This window comes from Ornithorhynchus anatinus, chromosome X1 (assembly GCF_004115215.2).
Source record: "Ornithorhynchus anatinus isolate Pmale09 chromosome X1, mOrnAna1.pri.v4, whole genome shotgun sequence".
NCBI lineage: Eukaryota > Metazoa > Chordata > Mammalia > Monotremata > Ornithorhynchidae > Ornithorhynchus > Ornithorhynchus anatinus.
This window is the reverse complement of record NC_041749.1, coordinates 120,573,524-120,595,612: the sequence shown is the minus strand read 5'-3', so window position 1 is coordinate 120,595,612 and position 22,089 is coordinate 120,573,524. Positions and strand designations below refer to the sequence as shown.

Sequence of the window (22,089 nt, the reverse complement as noted above, 5' to 3'; positions counted from 1 at the left end):
TTGGTCAAGGTTACACAGCAGGCCAGAGATAGAACTGGGATGTGGATCACATGTTTTTTGTCCTAGACATTTTTGCCCAAACTTATTTGTGGCCATAACCTGTTGCCAAAAGTCCTAAAATATTGATCCTCCATAGTGATTAGGAAAGATCCCTGCCGAACTGCTCCTAAGAGAGACCTGCTTACCTGGGTGATGAGTGTATTTTTCAAATAAAAATAATAATAATAGTAATAATACTGATATTTGTTAAGTGCTTTCTATGTGCCAAGCACCATACTAAGCATTGGGGTAGATACAAGATAATCAGGTTGGACACACTCACAAGGGAGTGTGAGCCAGTCAAAATAGGATGAAGAGATGGTATCGAATCCCCAATTTGTAGATGAGGGAACTGAGCCACAGAGAAGTGAAGTAACTTGCCCAAGGTCACACAGCAGACAAGTGGAGGAACTGGGATTGGATTCCAGGTCCTCTGGCTCCCAGGTGAGGGCTCTTTCCACTAGGCCAGGATGCTTCTGCGGTGTCAGTAGTCTGACTTTCATCCTGGATCTCCAGTGAAATTCTGTTGGTCATAATCATACTCAAACCATCCCATCACTTTCAGGTGGATTTCAGCACAAAAGAGAATGCATTTCTCGGAGGCAAGGTGATAGATTTCTGAGTAGGCTGTTGGGAATGGAAGCGATCACATTAAAGTTCACTGGAATGTGTTTCCTTCCACATAACTTTAATCCATCAGCATTATAATAATTTCTACCTGCATCTGCGGTCATTAGTGAAAGCCATTCATCTCTGTCCTTCTTCACAGCCCCTGGACTTTGAGACCAAAAAATCCTATTCACTGAAGGTGGAAGCATCCAACATTCACATCGATCCTCGTTTCAGCAGCAGGGGACCGTTCAAGGATACAGCAACTATTAAAATCGTTGTCGAGGATGCCGACGAGCCCCCGGTCTTCTCCTCACCGACGTATCTCCTGGAGGTCCATGAAAACGCCGCAATTAACTCTGTGATTGGTCAGGTGACTGCTCGGGACCCCGACGTCACTGCCAGTCCCATCAGGTAGATCTTTACTTTGAAACTAGCATGCCAACTGTCAGAATACCCAGTAGGTGAACCGCCCAATGATAACAGGAGTCAGTCGGGTTAACATGCACTGCATTCTGATTCCTGGAAAACAAAGATGCCCTTCCCGGCACCCTTTCCCCCAACAGAAAGACTTTCCCACGTTTGGGACGGTCACTCTAGTAGGAGGAGGGCAACACTCAACCCGTTTGCCTTACTATTCTTGTGTTCTGATCCTCTTTCTTTCCACAGTGGGCTATTAGCTCTTGAATCATGCTCTAATCTCTGTGTTTACATTCTGATCAGTAGGCATTTATGGAACTGCGGCGTAAGACTGAAATTGTTCCGTACTATTTATGAAAATCTCCTTCTGCTTATATTTTCCCTCTTTAGAATTCCCTGCTAGAATTAGAGTTAATTTGCTGTTATCGCTTTATCTAAATGGGGTTCCTCTTGCCAATTTGTCATATGACAGGACAGGTGCTCTAGTGGAATAGCTTTCTTCCCAAAGAACACAAAAATCTATAACTGTCTCCAGGGGTGAAGGATTGGCTAATGATGGGTTTGAGTGAGGATTTCAAATATTGTCTTAGAGACTGCTATGTATTGAAGGCTTACTGTGTTCAGACTACTGTACTCACTGGTTGGGAGAGTACAGTACAATAGAGTTGGTAGCCACAATCCCTATTGATTGAGCACATACTATTTGCAGAGCACAGTCCTAAGCACTAGGATGAGTACAATACAATAGGGTTGGTAGACAGGATGCCTGTCCTCAAAGACCTTACTGTCTAATGGGGGAGACAAACACTAAAGTGAAATATGGATATGAAGCAGAAGGAAAAGACTTGGTGTTTAAGGAATAGAGTATGGAAAATATGCATGTACTGTAAAGTGCTAAGGCGAGTTGTGAGTACAAGACTGCATTCACCATTTTGTTATTCTACATTTCCCAAATGGGCATTCAGTAAATGCTATTATTACTACTATCATGTCTTCTACTACTATTACATGTCTAGTTCATGCATAAGTGTTGAGGGTAGTTGGGGCCTAGAACCTGGGGAATTAATCCGAGGAAGCTGTAGAAAACTGCAGAATTCTAGGTGTCTCAGTTTTCCCTGGCTATTTCTTTGTTCTAAGCTCTCATCTCTGAGGTTGTTATCAGGGACTTGTCCTCTGTTGACATTAATAAGAAGAGCCAGAAAAGTTTCCCCCCTCTCCCGCTCCCAGTCACATCAGATCTGGACACGCCTAGTCAGCCAGGGGGGCTTTAGACTGTAAGGCAGGGAATGTGTCCATCAGTTCTGTTATACTGTAGTCTCCCAAGTGCTTTGCGCAGTGTTCTGCACACAGTAAGTGCTCAATAAATGCCACTGATCGATTGAAAAGCAGCATCCAAAGTTGTTCCAGCTCTGGAGATTTAAACAAACCTGATTGTTGAAGTTCACTCTCTCCAAGGAAATGAGCAACATTTCATCACTGAATGCAAAACCGATCGGCTACCTGTCGGTTACCATTTTGTCCCTTTGAACAATTCTCCGATATGAATGAACAAAAGAATAGTAGCACTGGCTTTGTCCTTCTTTAGTCAAGCGAGAGATGTTTATTGAGGGGGAAAAAGCAGAGGGAGAGAGAAAGGCCAGATCTGCTGGAGGCAGGCCTGCTGGCATTCCTTATCTGATTGATTGGAGAGGCTGCACAAGGACTTGGCAAGGTCAGGGAGAGGGAGAGTTGATGTGAATAAGTGGAAATGGCCGGTTTCTGCAGCATCCTTAATTTACAGAGATTTTCTCCCAAACGACGTATGTTTAGACAGATACAACAGTGCGGAGATTAATAATAGTTGGTTCATTGGAACTGTCTCTGCCACTTCTGCATTTTTCTCTCCTCCCTCCGATCCCTGAAAAGAAGCAGTTCTTTCCTCCAGTTGCCTCGATAGATTCCTCCAGAAAAGACAGAAACATGGGTAATGTCAGGAAGTGGACCACATTGTGTCTCAAAGAATCTGAGTTCTTAGGACACAGAAGAAGCTGAAGAGAGGGTGTCCAGGATCGGTTATCTATTATTCTGGCATTTTGCCATGGTTTCTCATGGAAAATTTTTTCCCTCTCTACAAGTTGGTGACTCTATGTAAAACTGTACTTTCTAACTAGCCACTGCAGTTCACAGTTCCCAAACTGTCTGTCAGATTCAAAGGGAGCTGTTTAACCTTTTTATCTGGGGGACATGCATATTCAGGGAAAAGCAGGAAAAAAAAGAAGACTGTGAGTTATTAGAGCCTCAAGACAGTAGTATTTTCCAAGCTGACAAAAATGTATTCATTTTGTATGCAAATATTTACTTTGCCATTCAAAAAGAAACATGCAGTTCTGAGAACATCACATGTTGGATAAGTTGCTTGTAAAATACCTAATATCTTCTTTCTCATTGGTGTAAAGGTTCCAAAATGATTTGTATTTTACAGCTTGCATTTAGGGGGAGAATATTTATGGGCAAAGAATGTTCAAACTTGCCATTCAGGAAATGGGTTTTAAACAATGGTTTTCCATTTTATTTTCCAAATATTCCCTTTAAAATTCATTGGAGGGTAGAAATGACGATCAAACATCTAATACACATGCTCAGTAGATACACCAAAAAGAATGTAACCATTCTTATTGAACCATGATGTTTATTGAATGCTTATTGTGTGCAGAGCACTGAACTAAGCACTTCTTAAGACCTGGAATAGAACAAAAAAGAGAACTTTCTGCTAAAAGTAATACTTTATCTCTAGTATTTACTCATACAACTCTCTAATAAGCCAAAGCCAATCCATTTTTCTCCACGTGGTTTCCCTCTAGACTTATGAAAAGCAGTTTTACATTAGTGTGAAACACAAGAGCAGAGGAAAAACTTCCCATTATTTCTAAACAAAAGTAATAATAATTAATAAAATAATAATACTTGTGGTATTTGTTGAGCACTTACTATACACTGAACTAAGCACTGGAACAGATACAGTAAGTATATGCACATTGGACACAGTGCTTGTCCCACATCAGTGAATCAATGTTATTTATTGATCATTTACTGTATACAAAGGACTGTACTTGGCATTTGGGATGTGATCCCTGCACTTAAGAAGCTTTCAGTCTACAAGGGGGACAGATCTTAAAATAGATGGGGGATGAGTGAAAGAGTAGAGTATAAGAATATTTACACAAGTATTGTGGAGCTGAGATGAGTATCAAAGTGATTAAGGGGTACCCAGCCAAGTTCATAATTGACACAGATGGAGGGGGAGGTAGGGGTTATAAAGGACTTAGTCTGGGAAGGTCTCTATGATTTTAGGAGGGTTTTGAAGGTGGAAAGAGTGATGTGCTGTCAGATATGGAGGAGGAGGGAATTTCAGGCCTGAGGGAGAATATGGAAGAGGGGTCGGTGGCAGGATAGATGAGATGGAGGTACAGAGAGGAGGTTGGTGTTAGAGGAGTGGATTGTGTGGGCTTGGCTTTAGTAGGAGATCAGTGGGATTAGGTAGGAGGGAGAGAGCTGATTGAGTGTCTTAAAGACAATAGTAAGGGGTTTCTGTTTGATGCAGAGGTGGATGGGGCAACCACTGGAGGCTTTTGAGGAGGTAGGAGACATGAGCTGAATGTTTTTTCAGAAAAATGATCTGGGCAGCAGAGTGAAATATGAACTTGGAGAGGGGAGAGACAGGATCCAGGGAGGTCAGTAAGGAGGCTGATACAGTAATCAAAAGAGGAAATAGTGAGCACTTGGATGAGCATGGTAACAGTTTGGATGGAGAGGAAAGAGATTTTAGTGATGTTGTGAAGCTGATACAGTAATTAAAAGAGGAAATAGTGAGCACTTGGATGAGCATGGTAGCAGTTTGGATGGAGAGGAAAGGGTAGATTTTAGTGATGTTGTGAAGGTTGAACTAACTGATTTAATATATGGGTTGAATGAGAGAGGTAAATTGGGGAAAATGTCGAGGTTACAGGCTTGTGAGACAGGAAAGTTGGTGGTGCTGTCTACAGTGATAGGAAATTCAGGGGAAGGACAGAATTTGGGTGGGAAGATGAGGAGTTCTGTTTTAGACATGTTAAGTTTGAGCTGTTGGCGGAGACATCCAAGTGGAGATGTCCTGAAGACAGGAGAGGATGTGAGACTACAGAGAAGTAGAGAGGTCAGGGCTGGAGAGGTAGATTTGGGAATCATCTGTGTAGAGATGGTAGTTGAAGCCAAGGCAGCAAATTAGTTCTTCAAGGGAGCAGGTGTAGATGTAGAATAGAAGGGGACCCAGAACTGAATTTTGAGGAACACCCAAAGTTAGGGGATAGGAGGTGGAGAAGGAGCCTTTGAAAGAGACTGCAAAGGAATGAGAGATGGGAGGACAACTAGAAGAGGACAGTACCAGTGAGGCCAAGGTTGGATATTTCCAGCAGAAGGGGTTGGTCAACAGTGTTGAAGGCAGCAGAAAAGTTGAGAATGATTAGGACAGAGTAGAGGCCATTGGATTTAGCGGGAAGAAGCCAGATTGCGGGGGGTGGAGGAGAGAGTTGAAGGATTGGAAGTGGAGACAGTGAGTGGAAGAAGTTCACTCAAGAAATTTGGTGAGGAAAGCTAGGAGGGAGGTGGGGTGAAAATGGAGGGAGTCATGGAGTCAGGGGAGGATTTAAGGGAGGGTTTTTTTTCAGGTAGGGTCTACATGAACAAGTTTGAAAGCAGTGGGAAAGGAGCCAGTGAAAAGTGAGCTGTTGAAGATAGTGAACAGGGAGGGAATGAGGGGGAGGGAATGAAGGAGGGGGTGATTGCTTTGTTAAGGTGAGAGAGGATGGGGTAAGAAGCACAGGTTGAGGGGTTAGAATTTTGAGCAAAGGCAGAAAATCTCTTGAGATACTGCTGGGAAGGATGGGAGAGTGGAAGAGGGGGCTAGAAGGGGAGGGACTGTAGAGGAGTAGTGGAGTCTTCAGGGGCTCATGGGGGCAGCCTCCTTCTTGCTAAATCCAATGGTATTGAATCCTCATTTTACAGATAAGGAAACTGAGGCACAGAGAAATAAAGTGACTTGCCCAAGATCACACAGGAGGCAAGTGGCAGAGCCTGGATTACAACCCAGGTCAATCAATGGTATTTATTGAGCCCTTACTCTGTGCAGAGGACTGTACTAAGCACTTGGCAGAGTACAGTGCAACAAAATTGGTAGACCCTGCCCACAACGAGCTTACAGTTTAGAGGTCCTCTGACCCCCAGGCCAGTGTTCTTTCAACAAGACTACTCTGCTTCCTCAATGCTATGGTGCAGTTACCAGAAGTGTAACTAAGCATAATTCCTTGAGGGTGGAAATTGTGTCTACTGTCTTTTTTGTACTCTCCCCAGTGCTTAGAACAGTGCTCTAAGCACATCAAGTGCTCAATCCTTATCATTGATAGGTGGAAAAAATGGACAAGCCCAGAAACTCCTTCCTCCTACCTATAATTAATTTCATCATCATTCTCCCTTGTTAGATAATAGGCTCTTTAAGGGCAGGGATCGTGTCTAAGAACTCGGTGTATTTTCCCAAGTGCTTAGTACAGTACAGCTCACCCCAGGCACTCAGTAAATACTATCAATTATTGGACCGATTGACTATTGGTAGCATACATTAAAGAAGGGAATTTTCATAGACAAGAAATGCACTGGGGGAGTACACATAAGAATAGAGTTTAAGAATAAAAAATGAGAATGCACAATCTAACTGGTAAGACAGACACAACATACATTGCAGATAGGAGGAAGAAGAGACTGAAAAGAGAGATAGGAGGATTCCCGAGTGTTTAAATAGTAAGAGAACGTTAATCAGTGTGGACATAAGTGCTCCAGGTGGCTGAGTGCATAAGTGCTGAGGTGGTAGAAGGGAGGATTTGACTTGAGGAGAAGAAAATTAATTGGGAGAAACTTTCTGAAGGAAGTGATATTTTAGGAGGGCTTTGAAGATGGAGAGAGCTTTGGACTGACATTAGAATGGGGAGAGAGTTCTATGTGTAAGTCAGGGAACAGATTTGAGAGAGTCAAGAATGAGACACAGTGAGAAGATGAGGGTGAGAGGACAGGGGAAGGTGAGCTGGGATGTGGTGGGAAAAAAGAGTGACTAGATAATAATAATAATAATAATGTATTAAATGTTCACTATGTGCCAAGCACTGTACTAAGTACTGGAGTAGATACAAGATAATTAGGTCCCCCCTGGAGCTCACATTCTAAGTAGGAGGGAACACAGGTATTGAATCATCATTTTGCAGATGAGGGAGGGAACTGAGGCACAGACTACTTCAGTGACTTGCCTAAGGTCGTGAAGCATGTAACTGGCAGATCTGAGTTTAGAAGCCAGGTCCTCTGGCTCCCAGGCCCGTATTCTTTCCATTAGGCTAGAGGCAGAGAGCTGATGGAGAGCCTTAAACCAAATTATCTTTGGAAAAAGATGTGGCCCACAGAAAGAACACAGGCATGGGAGTCAGAGGACCTGGGTTCTTATCCTGAATCTGCCACTTACATGCTGTGTGGCCTTGGGGAACTCATTTAACTTCTCTGTGCCTCAGATTTCTCATTTGTAAAATGGGAATTAAGACCCTATTCTCCCTCGTACCTAAACTGTGAGTCCCATGTGGGACAGGAACTGTGTCCGCCTTGATTATCTTGTATCTACTCCAGTGCTTAGTATGGTGCTGGTAAATAGTAAACACTTAACAAACACCACAAATTTTATTTTTTAATGGTCCGGAGTTTCTATGTGATGCAGAGAGGAATAGGCATCCATTGGAGGTTTTTGAGGAGAGAGAGGTGTGCAGAACCATATTTTAGAAAACAGAAATGGGCAGCACATTGAAGTCTAACCAGAGAAGGCAGAGCCTAGAGAAGGTCAAGGGGCGGGCAGGAGGGGGAGGGTTGGCAAAAAGCTGATTCAGCAGTTCACCCAGTAAGTGCCTGGATAGAGAGGTGGGGCAGACTTGGGAAATGTAGAGGAAAAGCCAATAGGATTTGGCAGCAGATTGAAAATAGTGTAAGCTCCTTATAGAGTTGGAATGCATCAGTTCTTACGTTCTACTTTCCCAAAATGCTCAGAACAGTACAATTCACCCAGTGACTCTCAGTGAATACTATCAACATTATTCTTACCCGGTGGGACCCCACCCAATCCCCTTGGAAATGCCAGCATCACAGTCGGGCAGGCAAGTTGGGGGCTGAAATCCAGGGGTGGGTGCCTGGATTTCTGTGAACGCTACTTTGCAGCATGAGCACAGGAGTGGGGGAAGCATCCTATGGAGGTGATCTGGAGGTTGGTGGTGTTGAGATTGCCAGAGGGATAAGGAGGCTGGAGGAGTTGAGTTTCTTTCTGGAGGGTGGGACTGAGTGCATGGATTTGTAATTTGAGGGAGGTGATGGCTTGGGATAAGTGGAAGTAGGTGTTCCACAGGGAGTCAGATCTCATTCCAGCTGGAATATTTCAAAGAGAATTCCAGCCTTAAACTGATTTTTCACAGAACTGAGGGTTAGAGCTTCAACTTTCTCGCCCCCCTTTCCCTTCGCCGTTCTCGCTCCACTAACCCACAGCCCTGTATCACCTCCTCTGTTCGCCTCCTACACTCCTATGCTCAAGCTGCTGAGCGCTGCTGGCGAAAGTCCAAGCACCAAGCCGACCTCATACATTTCAAATTTATCCTTTCCTGCCTTAACTCTGCCCTCTCCTCTGCCAGGCAAAACTTCTCCTCCCTCATCGACACCCATGCCCGTCACCCCTGCCAATTGTTCCAGACCTTTAACTCTCTCCTTAGGCCCCCTCTTCCTCCCCCTCCCCCATCTCTCACCCTCAATGATCTGGCCACCTACTTCATCGCAAAAATCAACACAATCAGGTCTGAGCTCCCCAAAGTCACCCCTCCGCCTCTCCCCTCCCCCCCACCAACCCTCTCCCCTACTTTCCCATCCTTCCCTGCAGTATCCTCAGAGGAGGTCTCCTCCCTCCTCACAAGTGCCACCCCCTCCACCTGCGCCTCGAACCCCATTCCCGCTCACCTTATAAAAACCATCGCCCCTGCCCTCCTCCCTTCCTTAACTTCTATTTTTAACCACTCAATCTCCAATGGCTCCTTCCCCTCTGCCTTCAAACATGCCCATGTCTCCCCCATGCTAAAAAAAAACCCGCTCTTGACCCCACTTCCCCTTCCAGTTATCGCCCTATCTCCCTACTACCCTTCCTTTCCAAAATCCTAGAACATGTCATCTACAATCGCTGCTTAGAATTCCTTAACTCCCATTCTTTCCTGGACCCCCTCCAATCTGGCTTCCGTCCCCTCCACTCTACCGACACTGCTCTCTCTTAGGTCACCCATGACCTTCTTGCCAAATCCAATGGCTCCTACGCCATTCTAATCCTCCTTGACCTCTCAGCTGCCTTTGACACTGTCAACGATACCCTCCTCCTCCATACCTTATCTCACCTTGGCTTCACGGACTCCATCCTCTCCTGGTTCTCCTCGTATCTCCCTGGCCGGTCATTCTCGGTCTCCTTCGCAGGCACCTCCTCCCCCTTCCATCCTTTAGCTGTTGGAGTTCCTCAAGGGTCAGTTCTTGGCCCTCTTCTGTTCTCCATTTACACTCACTCCCTCGGTGAACTCATTCGCTCTCACGGCTTTGACTACCATCTCTACGCAGATGACACGCAGATCTACATCTCTGCGCCTGTCCTCTCCCCCTCCCTTCGGGCTCGCATCTCCTCCTGCCTCCAGGATGTCTCCACCTGGATGTCTGCCTGCCACCTAAAACTCAACATGAGCAAGACAGAGCTCCTCATCTTCCCTCCCAAGCCCGGTCCTCTCCCAGACTTCCCTATCACCGTGGATGGCATGACCATCCTTCCCGTCTCTCAGGCCCGCAATCTCGGTGTCATCTTTGACTCGTCTCTCTCGTTCACACATCCTATCCGTTACCAAGACCTGCTGGTTTCACCTTTACAATATCTCCAAGATCCGCCCTTTCCTCTTCACCCAAACGGTTACCTTACTGCTACAGGCTCTTGTTATATCCCGGCTAGACTACTGTGTCAGCCTTCTCTCTGATCTCCCTTCCTCTTGTCTCTCCCCGCTCCAGTCTATTCTTCACTCCGCTGCCAGGCTCATCTTCCTGCAGAAACGCTCTGGGCATGTCACTCCCCTTCTTAAACACCTCCAGTGGTTGCCTATCAACCTCTGCTCCAAACAAAAACTCCTCACTCTAGGCTTCAAGGCTCTCCATCACCTTGCCCCTTCCTACTGCTCTTCCCTTCTCTCTTTCTACTGCCCACCCCGCACGCTCTGCTCCTCTGCTGCCCACCTTCTCACCGTCCCTCGGTCTCGCCTATCCCACTGTCAACCCCTGGGCCACGTCCTCCTGCTGTCCTGGAATGCCCTCCCTCCTCACCTCAGACAATCTAATTCTCTTCCCCTCTTCAAATCCCTACTGAAAACTCACCTCCTCCATGAAGCCTTCCCAGACTGAGCTCCCCCCTTTTTCCCTCTGCTCCCTCTACCCCCCCCCCCCATCACCTCTCCGTAGCTAAACCCTCTTCTCCCCCCTTTCCCTCTCCTCCTCCCCCTCTTCCATCCCACCCCCTCAGCACTGTACTCGTCCGATCGACTGTATATATCTTTATCACCCTATTTATTTTGTTTATTTTGTTTAATGAGATGTACATCACCCTGATTCTATTTAGTTGCCATTGTTTTCATGAGATGTTCTTCCCCTTGACTCTCTTTATTGCCATTGTTCTTGTCTGCCTGTCTCCCCCGATTAGACTGTAAGCCTGTCAAATGACAGGGACTGTCTCTATCTGTTGCCGACTTGTTCATTCCAAGCACTTAGTACAGTGCTCTGCACATAGTAAGCGCTCAATAAATACTATTGAATGAATGAATGAATGAATGAAGAGGAAAGTTAGCATTATCTTTAAGATCTGCTGCATTTCCAAGAGGAAAATGAATTGTGAGATCTCAGTTGAGGTGGAGAGTTAGTTAATTGTAGTCTCTAGATTAGAAGCTCATTGTGGGCAAGAAGCACATCTTCCAACTCGTATTGTACTCTCCCAAGTACTTAGTACAATACTCTGCACACAGTAAGTGCTCATTACATATCATTGATTGATTGACTCATTGATATATAGTAAACACTATGTGCCAAGCAGTGGAGTCGATAAGAAGGAATCAGATAATAATAATAACAATACTGGTATTTTGTTAAGTGCATACTATGTTCCAGGCACTGTACTAAGCCCTGGGATCGATAGAAGCAAATTGGGTTGGACACAGTCCCTGTCCCGCATGGGGCTCAGAGTCTTAATCCCCATTTGACAAATGAAGAAACTGAGGCAAAGAGAAGTGAAGTGACTTGCCCAAGGTCACACAGCAGACTAGTGGTGGAACCAGGATTAGAACCCAGGGCCTTCTGACTCCCAGGCCCATGCTCTATCCACTAGACCATGCAGCTTCTCTAAGAGTAGATGGAGTTCCTGTCCTACAGGGGGTTCACCTAAGAGGGAGGGAGAGCAGGGTTCTGACCCCCATTTTACAGACAAAGAAACTAAAGCCCAGAGAGATTAGCTGACTCGCTCAGGACCTCACAGCAGCCCAGAGGCAGATCCAGGTATCCTGATTCTGAGACCCATGTTCTTTCCAATGAGAGACTGTGGGAGTCTCCAAGGTGAATGTATTTATGAACAACTGTAAGTGGATAATGTAACCCACCCCAGTGACTACTGAATTCTAGAAATTCCGTCTCCATCTGGGGACATGGAAAGGCAGATGATCCTGGGTTCAATCAAGGTCTTCCTGGGTCCTCTTCTTTCCCTCTATGTTGACCCACCTACTGAATAATTACTCTTCTTTTTGAAGCCAAATTCCATCGTTGCATCTTTCCAGCAGAGGTATTTCAGAAATTATGCCAAGCTGGGATTCCAAGAAAAGACTGAACGAGAGGGAGATTACACAGCCTTGTCCTTCCATCAGGTCTCCATCAATCAATCAATCAATCATTTTTATTGAGCATATAACGCAGTTGGTAGACGTGATCCCTGCCTTTGGGGAGCTTAGAGTGTACAGGAGGAGTTTACAGTGTAGAGGACTCCATTTCAGTATTACAGTTCTGCCAGGGGGTGGAATCAATCAAGAAATCAGTGGTATTTATTGAGTGCTTACAGAGTGCAGAGCACTGTACTGAGTTTTCAGTAAATGCCATTGATTGGTTGGAAGGACTAGGATCTATAACTCTGGCTCTGCATAGTGGTTAGACTCTAAGACTTCATCTCAGCCATGCTCTAGGTCTTGGTGCTGGGGTAGCTACAAGATAATAGGGTTCCACACAGTCCCTGTCCCACATAAGGCATGCAATCTTAATCCCCATTCTATGAGGTGACTGAGGCCCAGATTAATGAAGTGGCTTGCCCCAGGTTACATGACAGACAGGTGGTAGACCTGGGATTATAACTCAGGTCCTTTGACTCCCAGGACTGTGCTCTATCCATAGGCCATGTTGCTTCTGCCAAGAGACACTGAGGAACTGACCTTGAGAACGTAATAATAATAATAATAATAATAATAATAATACTGATGACAATTATGGTATTTGTTAAGCACTTACTGTGTGCACTGTACTAAGCGCTGGAGTGGCTACAAACAAATCGGGTTAGACACAGTCCTTGTCCCATGTGGGGCTCATAGTCTCAATCCCCATTTTACAGATGAGGTGACTAAGGCACAGAGAAGTAAAGTCACTTACCCAAGGTCACACAGCAGATGTGTGGCAGAGCTGAGATTAGAACCCATGACCTTCTTACTCCCAAGCCCATGATCTATCCACTATGCCATGCTGCTTCTCAATACAGACCACTATTCTAAGTGTTGGGAAAATACAATGCAATGGAATTGGTAAACGCATTCCCTTCCCTTGAGGAGCTTCCTCTCAACTGCAAGCTCTTTGAGCAAGGGAACACATCTACCAAATCGGTTGTATCATACTCTCAAGTGCTTGGTACAGTGCTCTGCACACGGTAAGGGCTCAATAAATACCACTGATTGATCAATAATAACAATAATGATAATGATGGCATTTGTTAAGCACTTACTTTGTGCCAAGCACTGTTCTAAGCACTGGGGCACATACAAGGTAATCAGGTTGTCCCACATGGGGCTCACAGTCTTAATCCCCATTTTCCAGATGAGGTAACTGAGGCACAGAGAAGTAAAGTGACTTGCCCAAAGTCACACAGCTGACAAGCGGTGGAGCCGGAATTAGAACCCATGACCTCTGACTCCCAAGCCTGTGCTCTTTCCGCTGAGCCACGCTGCTTCTTTAACTCCTGCCCTTAAGGAGCTTCCAATCTAATAAAGTATGTTTAGGCACACGCACTGCCCAAGAAGAAAGTAGTCCTGGGCTATAAGAGCCCAGCCCAGGGATCGCACCCCCATAGTATCAGGCACTTGACCTAGAAGCCCTTAACCAGGAATTTGACTCCCTTTTTAATTCGGGTGATCAAATGACATGTCAAAAAGTAAAATCAAACACCACTGTTACAGTGGTGTTTAAAGTGGTTAAATAAAGTGGTTGTTAAAATACTAAAACAGGGATTAGGCACATACGCATGCATACGCACACAAAAACCCACACACAAAGCACAAACACCCATAGTTACCAATCCAACTAGTTTTTTCCTAGTCTTTATGAAGATGATCCTGTGTTGGAGGAATTTCCAGGAGTCGGACTTCCTGTGGTTCGTCGTCGTCCTGATTCAAGTCTTAGGTGCTTGGCCGCGGCAGCCTTTGGTGTTTTAGTGTATTTGGTGTTTTGGTGTTTGGTGTGGCTTAGGAGGTTCCATGCTGGGCAAAGAGAGCCAGTTCTTTCCCCCTTTTATCCATTGTTCTGGGGGCTGGGGAAGGTTGCAGCAGGAGGCTGCCCAGGATTGCTTGCTGTCTGCCTGCTCGGTACTCCTGCTCGTAAACCAGAGGGGAAGGTGACCCCTCTCTCTAGGCTTATTCTCCCACGTGCACGGTCCCATCCAACAGTCTTTTTCCTGTCCCACAGAGCAATTTAGCCCCTCCTTAAGCCCTCTGCAAAACAATTCAGTTCCTCTCCAACAATTCAGGTCCTCAAAACTCCTCAGAAAGATAATAGTTTCTTCTCTAAATTGTCCTTTGGCCTTGTTGCACCTGGGGTCAAATAATACAAGATGGAGTCACTTTTGGCCTTGTTGCTCCAGGGGTCAAATAATATAAGATGGAGTCACTCTCGCTCACCTCAGAGACCAATCTTCCAAACTTGCCAAAGTGCAAGTCATTTCTAACCAAAGAAAGGGTTATACAAATTTGAAAGGGGGACACCCCTCCTTTCTCCCACATGAATGGCACTAGTAAAAAATGAAAACCTAAGTGCAGAGAGACGGTCGTGGACAAATCTCAACCCCTGGTGGGTGGCAGACTGGATTTCTGCTCATCGGTAGGCAGCAATGACCACGAGGGGGCTGAGGGAGATGGTGGGAGAAGAAGAGGTGAAGGAGACAAGGAAGGGGCTGGCCTAAAGTTAAAGTCATTTCCCTGGGATAGTCCTTGTGGAGTCATTGTCCTGGAGAAAATCGAAGGGGCAAATCGCTGAGTGGCAACTTTCAATTTACCAAAATATCCAAACACAAAACAGAAGCCGCTTCCCCACCAGAGAGTGAAGAACGGTGGATGATCTCTCCCCAGGAGAGCAATTGTTATGTGACCCTTCAACTGTAAAGGAGCAGAGGTTTGTATCTGTACAGGATGTGGGGAGTGGAGCAGGATTCTGATGAGAAACAGCGTGGCTTAGAGGAAAGAGCACAGGCCTGGGACTCAGAAGTACCTGGGCTCTAATCCTGGCTCTGCCACATGTCTGCTGTGTGATTTTAGGTGAGTCATTTAACTTCTCTGTGCTTCAGTTCCCTCATCTGCAAAATGAGGATTCAACATCTGTTTTCCCTCCTGCTTAGACTGGGAGTCCATCTTGTATCTACCCCACTGCTAGGCATGGTGCTTGACACATAGTAAGAGCTTAACCAATACCACAGTTATTATTATCATTATCATCTTTACCAATCTCTCCAGCACTGAATTCTGCATCTGACAGTGGCAGGACCTTTGGAGAAACCAAGTGGTGGTTGCGCTCCTGAACAATTCTTTGAGAGTTGCCATTAACATTAATGATATCTTTCAGTGCTTACATGTGCAAGCACTGGGTTAAGCACTGGGATAGGTACATGATAATCACAGTGGACAGAGTCCCTATCCCAACACAGCGATCACAATACAAGGGGGAATTTAGTGATTTGCACACAGTAAGCGCTCAATAAATATGATTGAATCAAAGAGAGAACAGGTATCAACCCCATTTTACAGGTCAGGAAACTGAGGTCCTCCAGCACTAATAGTCTAATAGACTGCTCTTATCTGAAAATGTGAGGTGCCCAAAAGAGGAAGTCATCTGCAGGGACAGAGCTTGGGACAGAAGATGTCCATGTCCAGAGAAGCAGCGTGGCTCAGTGGAAAGAGCACGGGCTTTGGAGTCAGGGCTCATGAGTTCGAATCCCAGCTCTGCCACTTGTCGGCTGTGTGACTGTGGGCAAGTCACTTAACTTCTCTGTGCCTCAGTTCCCTCATCTGTAAAATGGGAATTAAGACTGTGAGCCCCACGTGGGACAACCTGATTCCCCTATGTCTACCCCAGCGCTTAGAACAGTGCTCGGCACATAGTAAGCGCTTAACAAATACCATATTGGAATGAATATTCCAGCCAGCAACAGTTTGGTCTTTAATGTTAAGATCTCCCCAGAAAGACTGGTGCCAAAAAGGAAATTGGCACTTCCAGACAAAAATAAGCCTTTCCTGTGCAGATATGGCCCATGATTCCAGCATTTCAGTTTTTACTGGGGTTACGACCTTCTTCATTATTTCTCTTCCATAACTCAAGTTCACTTAAAGGGCACAGGCTGCTCAGAAAACAACAAAATAACTGGCTTCTTCAGAACGCAACCATCGACCCTTCTGAGTTAAGAGCCCAGAAATGCCACTACTTTATCAGATCAATGGTCCATCCAGCCTAGTCCTTCGGGATGGCTCCGTGCCCTCTGAATAGCCAATACATGAGTAACTTTGGGGCTTCTGGCATGGCACTGTCTGCATTGGTTTACTACCCTCTTGTAGGCTGGCACAGAGCATAGTCATCATCCAGTCAACAGCGCTCAGCACTCTACAGGTGCAGAGCACAGATAGACCAAGGGGATTTCTTGCCAGTTTTGCACCTCAGCCTGATTGGGTACTTCCCCACCCCTGCCCCTCTGCCTCCAGTCTCCTTGTGTGGGGAATGGGAAGTGGGGAAATCCAGGAGGAGGCAGTGAGGAGAACGGAGATCCCAGTTCCCTGTAACCTCTTTGCAGCACGACCCCCTCCTATCCCTGCCCCTCCCCTCAAAAACCCAGTACCCCCTAAAGCCACCACAGAGTCCTGGAAGGAAGAAGGGGCATCCGCTGGCCACAGCATGCACCTTCGCCTTCAGGGAGGGTAGCCAAAGATAGTTTCCCAAACCACTGATAGCACCATGAGTCTACAGTGAGTATTTTGGGCCCTGTGGCTGACCCTGATGGCTACCCATACTGCTTTGCTCCTGCATGATGCCGGCTCAGGAATTCATTCAATCATATTTATTGAGTGCTTAATGTGTGCAGGGCAAAGGATTTTCAGCCAGGGCCCAGTGGCCAAGCTCTTGGATTTGAGTCTTACAGCCCCTTCTCCCCTCCCTCTTCACTTGCCTGTAGAGGAGTAAATCAGTCAATCAATAGTACTTATTCAGCACTTACTGTGTGCAGAGCACTGTGCTCAGCACTTGGGAGAATACACTATAACAGTAAGCAGACACATTTCCTTCCCACAATGAGCTTACAGCTAGAGGAAGATGTGCAGAGAGATGGCCTCACCGGGTCTCACAGGGCTGGTGGGGGAATGCCCCTCTGATAATAATAATGATAATTATCATTACAATAATAATCATATTAACTGTTGTATTTCTTATGGGCTTACTGTGTCTCAAGCACTTACTAACTACTGGCATAGATCAAATACGGGATAATCAAGTAAGCAACATCTCTGCCCACGTGGGACTCACAGCCTAGACAGGAAGGGAGAACAGGTAGTGAATCGCCGCTTTACAGGAACTGAGGTGCAGAGAAATTAAGTGACTTACCAAGGTCGCACAACAGGCCAGTGGTGGAACCGGAATTAGGAACCAAGTCTCTGGACTCTCAGCCCTGAGCTCTTTCCACTAAGCAATCCAATTTCCCAGTGCTCCATATCAGGCAGCTGGCTTACTTTTCTCATCTTCATTGTGCCATGGGCACAGAACACAATTTGGGCGCTCTATGTCATAATTGTGCCATTTGTTACCAGCTTATTATGAGCCACACACTGTGCTAGGCATGGGGGTAGATACCAGATAATCAAGTCAGACACAGTCCATGCCCCATATGGACTCACAGACCAAGAGACTGTGAGCCCCACATGGATCAGGGACTGTGTCCAACTCAATCTGCTTGTATCCACTCCGGTGCTAAATACAGTGCTTGGCACATAGTAAGCACATAACAAATACCATGATTATTATTATTATTGAGGGAAAACCATATTGAACCCCCATTTTCCAGATGAGAAAACTGAGGCACAACAGACTAGCCAAGGGTAGAGCCAAGAGGCGGAGCTAGAATTAGAACACAGGTCCTCTGTCTCCCAAGCCCATGATCTTCCCACTAACCGATGCTAGTGTGTACTTTCAAATCTTGGAATTAGATCATATTGTTGTCATGTGATATCATTGTCACTACTACTAATAATAAAGGGTTTCGTTAGGCCAAATATAACAAAGCAAAATGGGGGTCTTTGGGTTGCAGAGGATCAATCCTATCATTTTTCTGAAGTCTTATTCAAATCAACTAATTGTGTAGCATTGTTGCATGGATTGTCCTGCATTTTGAAGGTGAGCAGTTGGTTTAGTTAAATATTGTTATATTTGAATATCATGTTTATTTCTTTGTGTGTGTATGTGTGGGGGGAGGTGAGGGGGCCGTTGTTGGGATGTTCATTATCATATTCTATTATCCCAGACCTTCTATTAGCATTCCCAGGTTTTGACGAAACCCATGTTGATTTATTCTAGTACTACTCATTTCATATTTCTGTTGTTTTTTTATAGCCCCTTTCTATTTCTTGGTAATAAATTACACTGGCCAAAGTTTGGCCCAAATGGATAGCAAAAGACATAAGTAATAAATTTCCTGTCTCTCATCATCTCTGCTCTCCTATAAATTTTGAAACATCCTTGCCATTCAATGTCTCGGTGGGAGAAGCTAGAGCCCATTGTGGAAGATTTCTTTGAAATTCTTGTCTGTAGAGAAGATTTTTCTTAGGTACTAGGATTGGTCGCTTAATTCACAGCAGGCCCAAAAAAATATGCTGCTGTCTATAGCAGTCTCTTTCCGTCACCGGGAAATTGTGATTGAGATCTCATCTGGAGAGTAAGGTGGGAGGATGGAGTTCTTTCAGAATCCTATTATCAGTATTTGGTCATAAAAAAGCAAAGAATTAATCAGTGGTATTTACTGAGCATGGTACTAAGCAGTGCGGAGCGTGGTACTAAATTCCTGGCAGTGTACAATATAGTTAGTAGACATGATGCCTGTCTTCAAGGAACTTACACTCTTCTGTGTGCAAAGCACTGTACTAAGCACTTGGGAGAGTATCTTAGAATTAGTTGACACGATCTCTTCCCTCAAGGAGCTTACAACTTGCTAACAATAGTATTTCTCTGGCAATTTCAAGTTCTATTTTTTCCAAGATTTTTTATTTGCTTCCCAGAGCCAGTATTCACATCCTGTGACTTACCAGTTTGACATTTCGAGTTTGCCACATTGAGCATCAAACCTCATGATCAAAATGTGTTATTACAAGTTATCATTTAATTTAAAGTGAATAGTAAGTTAGGAAAAAAATGATTATTTAATCTTTTTGGAACATCTTACAGATTTACAATTGGATATCTTTTCAAGCTTTAATTGCTTTCATTTTGACCCAATTTTGAACATGGCCTAGTGGAAAGAGACCTTGGTCCTAGCGCCAACTCTGCCTATGGCCTCCTGTGTGACCCTGGCCAAGTCACTTAATAAGAATAATCCCAGTGTTTGTTAAGCACTTACTATGTGCTGAGGACTCTACTTAGTGGCAGGATAGATTCAAGGTAATCAGGTCGGACACAGTCACCGTGTCACATGGAACTCACAGCCTAAGAAGGAGGGAGAATAGGTATCAAATTTCCATTTTATTCATTCATTCAATAGTATTTATTGAGTGCTTACTATGTGCAGAGCACTGTACTAAGCGCTTGGGATGAACAAGTCGGCAACAGATAGAGACAGTCCCTGCCGTTTGACGGGCTTACAGTCTAATCGGGGGAGACGGACAGACAAGAACAATGGCACTAAACAGCGTCAAGGGGAAGAACATCTCGTAAAAACAATGGCAACTAAATAGAATCAAGGCGATGTACAATTCATTAACAAAATAAATAGGGTAACGAAAATATATACAGTTGAGCGGACGAGTACAGTGCTGTGGGGATGGGAAGGGAGAGGTGGAGGAGCAGAGGGAAAAGGGGAAAATGAGGTTTTAGCTGCGGAGAGGTAAAGGGGGGATGGCAGAGGGAGTAGAGGGGGAAGAGGAGCTCAGTCTGGGAACGCCTCTTGGAGGAGGTGATTTTTAAGTAGGGTTTTGAAGAGGGAAAGAGAATCAGTTTGGCGGAGGTGAGGAGGGAGGGCGTTCCAGGACCGCGGGAGGACGTGACCCAGGGGTCGACGGCGGGATAGGCAAGACCGAGGGACGGTGAGGAGGTGGGCGGCGGAGGAGCGGAGCGTGCGGGGTGGGCGGTAGAAAGAGAGAAGGGAGGAGAGGTAGGAAGGGGCAAGGTGATGGAGAGCCTCGAAGCCTAGAGTGAGGAGTTTTTGTTTGGAGCGGAGGTCGATAGGCAACCACTGGAGTTGTTTAAGAAGGGGAGTGACATGCCCAGATCGTTTCTGCAGGAAGATGAGCCGGGCAGCGGAGTGAAGAATAGACCGGAGCGGGGCGAGAGAGGAGGAAGGGAGGTCAGAGAGAAGGCTGACACAGTAGTCTAGCCGGGATATAACGAGAGCCCGTAATAGTAAGGTAGCCGTTTGGGTGGAGAGGAAAGGGCGGATCTTGGCGATATTGTAGAGGTGAAACCGGCAGGTCTTGGTAACGGATAGGATGTGTGGGGTGAATGAGAGGGACGAGTCAAGGATGACACCGAGATGCGGGCCTGCGGGACGGGAAGGATGGTCGTGCCATCCACGGTGATAGAGAAGTCTGGGAGAGGACCGGGTTTGGGAGGGAAGATGAGGAGCTCAGTCTTGCTCATGTTGAGTTTTAGGTGGCGGGCCGACATCCAGGTGGAGACGTCCCGGAGGCAGGAGGAGATGCGAGCCTGAAGGGAGGGGGAGAGGACAGGGGCGGAGATGTAGATCTGCGTGTCATCTGCGTAGAGATGGTAGTCAAAGCCGTGAGAGCGGATGAGTTCACCGAGGGAGTGAGTGTAAATGGAGAACAGAAGAGGGCCAAGAACTGACCCTTGAGGAACTCCAACAGTTAAAGGATGGGAGGGGGAGGAGGCTCCAGCGAAGGAGACCGAGAATGATCGGCCAGAGAGGTAAGAGGAGAACCAGGAGAGGACAGAGTCCGTGAAGCCAAGGTGAGATAAGGTATGGAGGAGGAGGGGATGGTCGACAGTGTCAAAGGCAGCAGAGAGGTCAAGGAGGATCAGAATGGAGTAGGAGCCATTGGATTTGGCAAGAAGGAGGTCATGGGTGACCTTAGAGAGAGCAGTCTCGGTAGAGTGGAGGGGACGGAAGCCAGATTGGAGGGGGTCTAGGAGAGAATGGGAGTTAAGGAATTCTAGGCATCGATTGTAGACGACTCGTTCTAGGATTTTGGAAAGGAAGGGTAGTAGGGTTTCCACATTTTACAGATGTGGAAACTGTGGCTCAGAAGTGTTGAGTGACTCGCCCAACGTCACAAGCAGGCAACGGGCAGATCAGGATTAGAACCCAGGACCTCTGACTCCCAGGCTTGGGCTCTTTCCACTGGCTCATACACTTAACCCCTATGGGTTTCCCCATCTGTAAAATGAGGATAATAGGATCATCCCATTGCTTACCTCTTCAGGATGTTGTGAGGTTCAAAATGCATTGAGGAATATGGAAAGACTTTGGAAAAAATGAAATATTGAAGTGGAAGTTATTGCTTTTCGATCAGCAGGTGGACGGCATGGCTCCTACCCAGAATGCAGGAGCTTTTGGACCTGGAAAGAGCCATAATTGCCAAACTGGTTGCATTGATGAATCAGCTGGGCCACCCCCATGGTCCCTTGGACCCTACCCTCAGCAAGCTCCAAGCACACCAAGGCAAAGATAGGGTTTTTTCAGAAAACACATTTGATCAACCATTGGTCCCTAGTAGGAGGGATGAAAGAAAAGAAAATCTAAGAAGAATAGGAACTCGAGTGAGTTGGATGTTCTTCAAAAGGACAGGCTATGCCAACTCTTTGGTAAGGCAGGAAAGGGAATGGGCTGCCAACTGGGCTCAGTGAAATCAATCAATCAGCGGTCTTTATTGAGGGTTTACTGTGAGTAGAGCACTGTGCTAAGCACTGGGGATAGTACAACAGAATTAGCAGATATGTTTCCTGTCCATAACGTGCTTACGGTCTAGAGGGGGAGACAGACGCTAATATGAATAATTTATAATATATAATTTAAAGATATGGACATGAGTACTGTGGCGTGGGGGTGGGGGTGAATATCAAATGTCCAAAGGCCACATATCCAAGTGCGTAAATGACACAGAAGTGAAAGTGAGCAATGGAAACGAAGGCATAATCGGGGAAGGCCTCTTGGGAAGACGT

The 22,089-nt window shown here is 45.9% G+C and overlaps 1 protein-coding gene across 2 annotated transcripts in view; it reads left to right on the top strand.

The window, feature by feature from the left end:
- CDH8 (cadherin 8) overlaps positions 1-22,089 on the top strand; it is a 368,100-nt gene that overhangs the window by 190,872 nt on the left and 155,139 nt on the right. For both annotated transcript variants that reach the window (XM_029052199.2, XM_029052200.1), the window contains exon 7: positions 809-1,062. In XM_029052199.2, coding sequence (XP_028908032.1) covers positions 809-1,062 — 254 coding nt within the window. The remainder of the gene's footprint in view (positions 1-808; positions 1,063-22,089) is intronic.